At 43.2% G+C, this 10,000-nt stretch overlaps 1 protein-coding gene across 1 annotated transcript in view; it reads right to left on the bottom strand.

Moving 5' to 3' along the window:
• Positions 1-9,176, bottom strand: part of LOC145404079 (protein groucho-like) — a 73,667-nt gene extending 64,491 nt beyond the window's left edge. Inside the window, exon 1 of the mRNA XM_080275685.1 lies at positions 9,115-9,176. Within this exon, the coding sequence (XP_080131811.1) occupies positions 9,115-9,144 (30 nt within the window). The 5' untranslated portion in view covers positions 9,145-9,176. The remainder of the gene's footprint in view (positions 1-9,114) is intronic.
• Positions 9,177-10,000: the final 824 nt, after the last annotated feature.

Raw genomic sequence — 10,000 nt, 5'->3', positions numbered from 1 at the left:
GGGTGAATGCTATGTGTGGTGGTGTGGATGACTAATTGTAATGGTGGCTGTGGTTGGAGTGGTGGTGTGGGTGTGGTATGTGTGGTGATGTGTATAACTGTTACGTGCGTGAGACTGGTATGTGTGGTAGTCGTGGTGGTAGCAGTAACAGGTGCGGTTGTGGTAGTTATGGTGGTAATAGTGGTAGTTGTGGTATAGATAATGACAGTGGTAGAGCAAATACTGAGAGTCAAAGGTGCATATCAGGCAGGTATAACATTAACCCTTCCTTTGCCATCACAGGTTTTTTCTTTCTTTTATTTCGCACATGCAGACGATTTTGTGCTTATAGGAGGGGGTTTGAGGTGGAGGGGTTAGAGAGTCTTCATTAACCCCTTCACTCCAACAGGTTCATTGTAAAGTGAAGAAAAATCGTCTGGTTGAAGAATAAAAGGCCGGTGTGTGTGTGTGTGTGTGTGTGTGTGTGTGTGTGTGTGTGTGTGTGTGTGTGTGTGTGTGTGTGTGTGTGTGTGTGTGTGTGTGAGAGAGAGAGAGAGAGAGAGAGAGAGAGAGACTCGACCGTGTACCTGCATCGTTCCAGCATAAATACCAATAATAATAATAACAATAATAATAATAATAATACAATCTTTCAATAGTACTTCATTATATCTATTTTCTTACTCCTTCCAGTTCAGGTGATGGCCAGGTGTAGTCAGAGTGGAGGGCTGATCTGACTAGTAACCAAGGAGACTCATTCCTACCTCATAACAAAGATCCCTAACCCCTTGTGGCTCAGTTGATGGTCAGGGGTAGTCAGACTGGATGGATGATACTTCTCTCTCTCTCTCTCTCTCTCTCTCTCTCTCTCTTTCTCTCTAATTGTAGCTGGTCTATCCATTAATATTACGGACCAATCACCCAGGAAGGACTTCAAGGTCTGTATATTTATGTAACTAATTCAGTATGGACGGTGGGTATTAGCGCGGCGAAAGAGAGAGAGAGAGAGAGAGAGAGAGAGAGAGAGAGAGAGAGACCATCTATTAGCGTGGAAATGGGTTACGGTATCTCGGAAAAGGGCATAAAAACGTCGTGGTCAGCTGAGTTAGCACACAATCAGATAAATAGATAGACAGGTAAAGGAAAAAAATAGATAAATAGGTAGGCATTGGTGTAGATTTTTACTGATCGATACATAGATAGACAGACAAAGCCTTACACATCATCAACATCATCATCATATTTCCCAAAGGTAAAGCGATCCTAGATTGAAAAACAGGTAGGCTAGGAGGAGGAAGTGCTAATGATAGATAGATAGGTAGGCAGATAGATAGATAGGCTACATGGAAAGAAATTTTATCATCATCATCATCACCACCACCACCATCATCATCATCATCATCATCATCATCATCATCATCATCATCATCATCATCATCATCATCATCACCACCACCACCATCATCATCATCATCGTCCTATTTCCCACTAGAGTAGGCTAATCTGAAGGTATGAAAGAATGCAGAACCAGGAACAGGAACAAGCAAGCAAGCACACACACACACACACACACACACACACACACACACACACACACACACACACACACACAGCACAGCACATATTAAAACAGACAGGCATACTGGTGAATACAAAAATACAAGGAAACGTGGAAGGAGGGAGGGAGGGAGAGAGAGAGAGAGAGAGAGAGAGAGAGAGAATAAGAGGGGGGGGGTAGGGAGAGCAGGTAGGTAGAAAAAGCTTAAGGCTATCAGTGGAGAAGCGAGGAGGGAAAGGGAGGGGAGGGAAGAGGGAGGGAGGAAGGAGAGAAAAGGTTAAGGAGGGAGGGAAGGAGGGATTGGAGGGACAATGAATGAGTTGGAGAAAAAAAATCAACTAAAGAGAGAGAGAGAGAGAGAAAGTGAGAGAGAGAGAACAAATAAGGAGGGAAGGAAGGAAGGATGAGAAGAATGGATGAAAAGTGAAGGAAAGCAAACAGAAAAGAGGGAAGAATAAAGGGTATGGAAAAAGATGAAGGGAAAAAGGTGGATGGTGGAGACAAGAATGGAAATGAGGTAGGGAAGGAGAGAAAGGAGTGAAGGAAAGGAGGAAAGAAAGTAGGTAAGGATGGAAAGAGAGGGAAGGATGGGGGAGGCAATGGGAGAGTACGGAAGGTGGGAAGGATGAAGGATGTGAAGATATGGATGGAGGTAGGGAGGAAGGGAAGGAGAGAAGGATGAATGGATGGAGGGAAGAATGATTAAGAAGAGAGGACAACTGCAGTATGCCAGTTGGCCCATGCTAGGCAGCTCCTAGAAGAGCAACTGAACTACTAGAAAGAGACAAGGATAGCAAAGAAGAAGGCTCTCCCCCGCCCTCCAAACCCTCCAGCCAAAGCCGGCAGGAAAAAGTCAGAAAGAACATCAAGCACTATAGACAAACTGGTGTGGACATGTTATAGGAAAGTGTGAAGGGAGTAGGAGGAGGAGTAATGAGAGAAGGATGGAGGGAGGTATGGAGGAAGGGAGACAGAGATGGATGGAAGGAGGGATGGAAGGTGTGGGAGATACGAATATAAAAGCCAGCTGGCAAATTGGCCGATACCGTACTAGGCATGTACTGCAAGTGACTAAACTACTAGAATAAGACAAGGATAGCAAAGACGGAGGAATGGAGGTAAGGAGAGGAGGGATGGAGGTAAGGAGAGAAGGGATGGAGGTAAGGAGAGAAGGGATGGAGGTAAGGAGGAAGGGAGGGAGGGAGAGAGGGAGGGAGGGAGGGAAGACATCAATTAGCAACACCCATTACTGAACAAGTGGCCGCTGGAGGGAGGGAGGGAGGGAGGGAGAGATGGACGGGAAAGGGGAGGGAGGGGAAGGAATGGGAGAGATGGAGGGGTAGGGGAAGGAGGGAGGTAAGGAAGAACCGCCTAAGGGAAGGAAGGAGAGACGGTATGGGATGGATGGGAGGTGCAGGGGAAGGGGGAGGGGAGGAAGAAGAGAAGATACGGGAGGGATGGAGATATAAAGTATGGAGGGGGGAGGGGGGAAGAAGGTAAGGGAAGAACGGAGAGAAGTGGGAAGGAGAAGGGAGGGAAGGGAGGGGAAAGAGAAGGAAAGGGAAGGAGAGTGGGGAGAGGATGGACGGAGAGGCAAATGGGAAGGGAGTGAAGGAAAGGGTAGGGGAGAGGGGAGGGGAGGAAGGACTAAGGGAGTGAAGGAAAGGGTAGGGGAGATTGGAGGGGAGGAAGGACTAAGGGAGTGAAGGAAAGGGAAGGGGAGAGGGGAGGCGAGGAAGGACTAAGGGAGTGAAGGAAAGGGTAGGGGAGGGGAGGGGAGGAAGGACTAAGGGAGTGAAGGAAAGGGTAGGGGAGGGGAGGGGAGGAAAGGGTAGGGGAGGGGAGGGGAGGAGGCAGGAGCAAGTGATATATATAAACATAAGCCCCGCCTGCTGAGGAAGTTTCATAGGCTGGTTGGAAATTAGGCATATATAATACCGAAAAATACAGGCCTATTATACCTGATCCTTGGTTACTAGCTGAGAGAGAGAGAGAGAGAGAGAGAGAGAGAGAGAGAGAGAGAGAGGGGGGGGAGGAGGGTTACTGGTAGATTTGATCCCCAGGGAAGGTGTGGGGGGGGAGGGAGGGTCTCCAAGGGAAAATGAGAGAGATACTGGGGGGGGGAGGGAGGGACGGGATGAAGAGGAGAGAAGCATGGAGAGAAGAAAGGAAGGGTACGGCAGGACGGAGGGAAAGATGGAGGGAACGCGAAAGGATGGATGGAGGGAGGGAGGGACAGAAGTGTATGGCAGGATGGAGAAAATGATGAAATACAAGGAGGAAGGAAAGGAATGAACAGGAGAGGAAAGAAAGAAGGAAGGAAGGAAGGAAGGAAAGAAGGGAAGGAGGGAGGGAAGCAAAATAGACAGAACGGAAAGAATACAGTAAGATAAGGAGGAAGGACGGAAGGAACGAATGAAGAAAGACATATGGAATGATGAAAGGAAGGAAGGAGGCAATGAAGAAAACCGATTAGGGAAGTAAAACTACACACACACACACACACACACACACACACACACACACACACACACACCTCCATAAACATCCACCAACACAAAACATAAACACAGCTATCTCAAACCCAAACACCAACAAACACACAAACACCAAGCCTACACACACACACACACACACACACACACACACACCTTCATCCCACTCTCACATATTTGTTAATCCCCTAAAGACCTGCCTTTATTTCTCTCTCTCTCTCTCTCTCTCTCACCGAGCACGTGGGGAGAGAGAGAGAGAGAGAGGAAAGCTGAATGAGTGACTATCTTTCCATATCATCGTCACAGATAGATACAACACCGGAAATAGATAGAAACGGGTCACTCCCCCCAAAATAGACTAACGTAAATACAGGAAGAATAGATTACGCCTGAGAGACAGATGGATGGATAGATAGACAGACGGATAGATAGATCGAAAGATAGACAGATAGAAGGATGGCTAGACATAGACATATAGCCTATAGATGGATGGATAGACAGATTTATAGATAGATAGATGGACGGCTACAGATAGACAGACAGATGGATGTATGGCTAGACAGACAGACAGACAGGCGAACACATAAGCTAGTGGCGATAGATAAAAAGATACATAGAGGGGTTGGTAAATATGGTAGATAGGCAGACGGAAGAATAGATAGACAGATAAGCGTAGACGATAGACACACGGATAGATAATTTAACAGATAGATAGATAGGCTGGTAGATGTAGTAGATAGAAAAGGTAGATAGATAAAAGGGCTTGAGGTACCCCTTCTCCCATTAACCGTTATCATCTTCCTCTTCCTGCACCATTATTCCTCTCTCTCTCTCTCTCCCTCCCTCTCTCTCCACCATTACCTCCTTTTCCCAAATTCCTCCTCCATTATAATAATTTTTCCTCCACCATCATTATCCCCTATTTCTCTCTCTCTCTCTCTCTCTCTCTCTCTCTCTCTCTCTCTCTCTCTCTCTCTCTCTCTCCATTACGTCCCTACCCTTTCTCCTTCCTCCACTATTCCCTATTACATTCTCCTATTTCCTCCCTATCATTTTCTTTCCCTTCCTCCTTTCTCTCCTTCTCTCCTTTATTCAATTCTTCCCTCCTGTCAGCTCTTATTTCCCCATTATTATTCCTCTCTCTCTCTCTCTCTCTCTCCCCCTCTCTCTCTAAATCTCGTATTCATTTTTCTTTACCAATTCCTTCTCACCTTCAGTCTTTCATTCAACATCTCACTTTCACTCACTCTCTCAATCACAATTTCTTTCTTTTACCATTCTTTAATTCACTCTTTCAAAATTCTCACTCACTTTCATTCACTCAATATCCCCCCATCTCTCTCTCACTCTCTAACCCTACTCATTCTTTTACACTACCGTACTATCATTCACTCACTGTCACTCAATGTCGCCATGGTATTACCTGGCTACGTAATTCCTGTTTCTCTCACTCTCTTTAATTTCTCTTTCCCACTCACTCTCAGCTTAAATCCACTCACTGCCAATTTCTCACGGCCACTATCAATTACCCCACCCCCCTCTCTCTCACACAGAATTCCCTGTTATCTCCCTCTCTTCAGTCATGTCACTCACTCACCTCTCACACTCCACACTCCTATCTCTCACATTATCTCACTTTTATTCAGTAATTCCTCTTATCGGCCTCTATCAACACCTTCACCACCATCACGTACCTGTATTTCTAAATCATCGAGGTTTTTTTTTTTTTTTTTTTTTTTTTCGAAAGGGAGATTTTGAGAGAGAGAGAGAGAGAGAGAGAGAGAGAGAGAATGTCAGGGTAATGGAGTACCGTACACCATCATTTACTGAATAATTAAGTCTATCATTTAGCCCATTAACACTTATTTAACATTATAATTGTTACAGAGAGGCTGGCTCACTAATTAGCCTCACCTGCATAATTAGCCCGTGGAATACCGTACGTGACCCCATTACTATTAATTAACCAACCATATTCACTCTAGTCGATAATTACCCGTACGAATATCCCCAGAAGGCCACGTCATTAACCCTTTTAATTACCCATTTCAAGCCAATAATAATCCCCACAACTATATACATTACCTAGTTTTATAATTAACCATAATAATTAGTACTACCCATTAATTACCCCATGATACCCATTACTGTCAACACCGTCAATCATATAACCCATTAAATCTCCTAATTGTCCACCATTACAATTACGTACCCCATTCAGATCCATTATATTGAAGCCTACCAATCAAATTCTTCCCCATTAGCCTATTTCCGGGTATCGTAACCTCTCTCGACCTCAGCACCACCAAACCTCTTACATCAAGCTACCGGCACTACACTTTTTTTTTATGCAAAGAAGGAACCCAAGGCCAGACGCCGGTACGATTACTACAGATGCTACACTACGAGAAGGATATAGAAAAGTATTGTACTGCTTAACAATTCAACTGATATATACAATCCCCAAAACTAAAACACCAAGGGGGCCAGTACCAAACAAAGCAATCAGGCAGCCTTTTCCAGCACCCCTAAAATTGACTTCACACCACAAGTCAACAAACGCTGCCCTGAGTAGTCACAAAATCAATTATTATCACCTGTAATTAAGTACCTCATTAAAATCCTTCATTACAATTATATACCCCATTAAAATTCATTATATCTAATTAGCCTTATTATCATTTTCCTAAACTCTATGGCTCGTAGTCTCGTCAGGTGTGGAAGCTCCCAAACACATCTTCCTTACCGACTTATTTTTGAACATGGCTGGTTAATATCCTTATGTAAGTTACCGGTATATATGCAGCGTTTGGCCGTATGTGAAGGATTTATATAACACAGGATAGTAAGGTGTAACAAAATAAATCGCTAGGGAAACGGTGTTAGGGAGCTACTTTAACCGACGTGAATACCAGCCTGTGTCTAATCCCACACTGATCCTACACGCCAGCCTCCCTCATGCACTGCCTCCACCTCATCCTCAGCCTTCCTCTCCTCTCCCTGCCACCACCACAACCACAACCGTAACCACCACCACCACCACCACCACCAATTCTAATGGCGCTATTAACTGGCAACTGGGCTAATGGAGCCAGCCTCATTACCGTCATTACTGGCATCCATAATTACATGATTGCCAACTAATTATACGAAACAGCTAACAATATAATAATAATAATAATAATAATAGCAACAACACTATACCCAAATGTAACAAAAATAAATAATAATAATAATAATAATAATAATAACAACGATAATAATAAAGCACCCCCCCAGCCAAAGGTAATGATACGGTAGGTAGCCTAATAACACCACACATGATTCTATAACAATTATCTATAACATACTGGCATAATTATAGTTATTAATAAGTAGCTGGGAACATCACCTATCATTTCACATCAATCACTCAACAGTAATGGCTGTGGTGCTAAGACAACTGGCTATGCATATTTCAATAATAATAATAATAATAATAATGGTAATGATGATAGTAGTAGTAGCAGTAGTAGTAATAGTAGTAGTAGTAGTAGTAGTAGTAACAATAATAATAATAATAATAATATCCCACCCATTATTTTTAACCCATTCAACCTTCACTACACACTCCACTGCCATCAAAAATAATGCAGGAGACTAATGACAATGGGGAAAATTATTACGTGTATTTACATGAAACCAACCCATTACCTGCACTAATTAACGGCAAATTACACCCATTACTCTGACATATGATAAGGTTGATAATGGAGATATAGACAGATAGAGAGAGAGAGACAGGGATAGATAATGACAATGGGGCTATTTCATGACAGGCCAGTGACCCATTTTCGCCATTCATTAACATTAATTACACCCATTTATTAATGCGACATACGAATACTAAAAATAATGGTTAAAATAATAGAACCGGAAGAACTAGATATTACTCATTAACCTGACTCGAAAATGGGACGGTTTCAAGTCTAATGGTAACAATGACCCATTAATGGTATTCATTAACGATAAATGACACCCATTAAGCTGGTATAATGAAAATGGCTGAAAAATAATGGCAGGAAACAAAGGTAAATTCATTACATAGAGTTCAAAATGGGACAATTTCATGATTAACAGAGCAGTACCCCATTTATTACATTTATTAACGATATTCCCATTAAAGATAATAAAGAATATAATGACAGCAAAGAGAGTTATGCCTTCGTTAACTGGACCAATTCCACGATGATCTATTTCTTATCAATACATCACACCCATTTATTTAACTTGGCAAAACCGTCAAGGGATGTTATGTCTATGTAACTGCCCAAAACCATTAACACAGCCATGGCCCCTCATTTGGCATCTCATTACAGGTAAATTGCCCTAACCTACACTCATTAAAAGCACTTAATTACAAAAACTGGCTACAAATAACAACGGATAAAACTAATGAAGGAAATAGGTATCAAGATGCAGGTAATTGGGCTTGTAATTGGACGAAATCCATAGTGCTTCAGGAAATGACAGATTTTAATTGGAGTTGTAAAATAAAAGAGGAAAAGGGGGCGCCAAAACTCGACATGTAAAAACTTCTGACAATTTCCTAGTAAGAAAAAACTAGTAGAAATATGACAATATTCTTTTACCCTCAAAATAATTTAAGAGACGAATGTGAGTCAAAATAATGATGTCACTACTGATAAACACCAATACCTCATTAACAGGGCTATGACAAATATACATAATATTTGTATGAAATGAGTTAGTAAATAAATAGGCTGAAAAGTTCCACCAAAACCATTTAGTGGAAATTGGGTCATGATTAAAATAATGGGTTAAAATGGGACCAAATAAAAGAAAACGGAATTGGAAAACAGGTCAGCTGCAAGTAAAATGGGCCTAATTTATTAAATCATCGAGAAAAATGAGTCCAAATCATTAAAATTCAGGTGGAAAAATGGGTCAAAATAATGGGGTGGGAAAAGCGACTAACCGGCAACCCCGCCCGCCACACCACAGAAAACTGGTGTCTTTGGAGGGGGAACTAAGGCAGCCGGCGTCGCTCTTATTTAACACCTTATTCCTCACGATACATACTGCTCCGGGGGGCCTGGGCGCTGGATACATGTCGGCACCGATGTCTTTCGTCTCTCGCGTCGTTATAGTTCCACCAGGGTAGGCCTAGGCATGGTTTTCTGACAAAAATTTGGCTGGTAAATACACTCGTGGCAGGCCTATGCGTTCGGCTCGCCCCGCGCGCCGCACACAAACACTTCCCTTATTTCTCTAGCACTTTCCGCCGGCACTGCGCATCCCTAGGCCTACACTTGCCACTGCAGGCCTAGCTTGCACTTTCAACTCACTGCTGATCGTTTCTCCAAGTGATTCACGCCCATAAATCCAGCGAATATTCACAAAGTAAGGAGAGAGCGTCGGCAAACCATTGTCTCACTCGGACCTTCAAATCCTGTAATGGCGTTCTGCATCCTGGCGAGAGGGGCCGCTGATTGGTCTTGGCGCCGTCCAATCACAGCGCCATACTCCCCTTAAACCCCGCCTCCTTGAAACAAACTCGCATCGGGTCCACGTTTCCCGGCGCATTGATCACATATTTACTCTTATTTCTGGCGATTTACGCTATATTTCTGCAACTAACGTAACTCTAGAGCTCAAGCATAAAATCCCCCATCGGAAATTAACCCCATCGCATTTTCAACGCCTGAATTAAGACCGAAAACAAGTAAAATAAGGAGTCAGCTTGGGTTGTAAACAAAGTGGCCAGACAGACAGACAGACAGACAGACCACAACTACAAGTGTTTATGGAGTTGTAGACAAGACAGAGAGAGAGAGAGAGAGAAGGGTGATAGGTAAAACTGATGAGAGAGAGAGAGAGAGAGAGAGAGAGAGAGAGAGAGAGAGAGAGAGAGAGAGAGAATAATGGAAGGAAAGGAATTATGAGAGAGAGAGAGAGAGAGAGAGAG

The sequence above is a fragment of the Coenobita brevimanus genome, chromosome 62, assembly GCF_032717465.1.
Source record: "Coenobita brevimanus isolate Jiangsu-jjx chromosome 62, ASM3271746v2, whole genome shotgun sequence".
NCBI classification, from domain to species: domain Eukaryota; kingdom Metazoa; phylum Arthropoda; class Malacostraca; order Decapoda; family Coenobitidae; genus Coenobita; species Coenobita brevimanus.
This window is presented reverse-complemented; position numbering and strand designations above follow the sequence as displayed.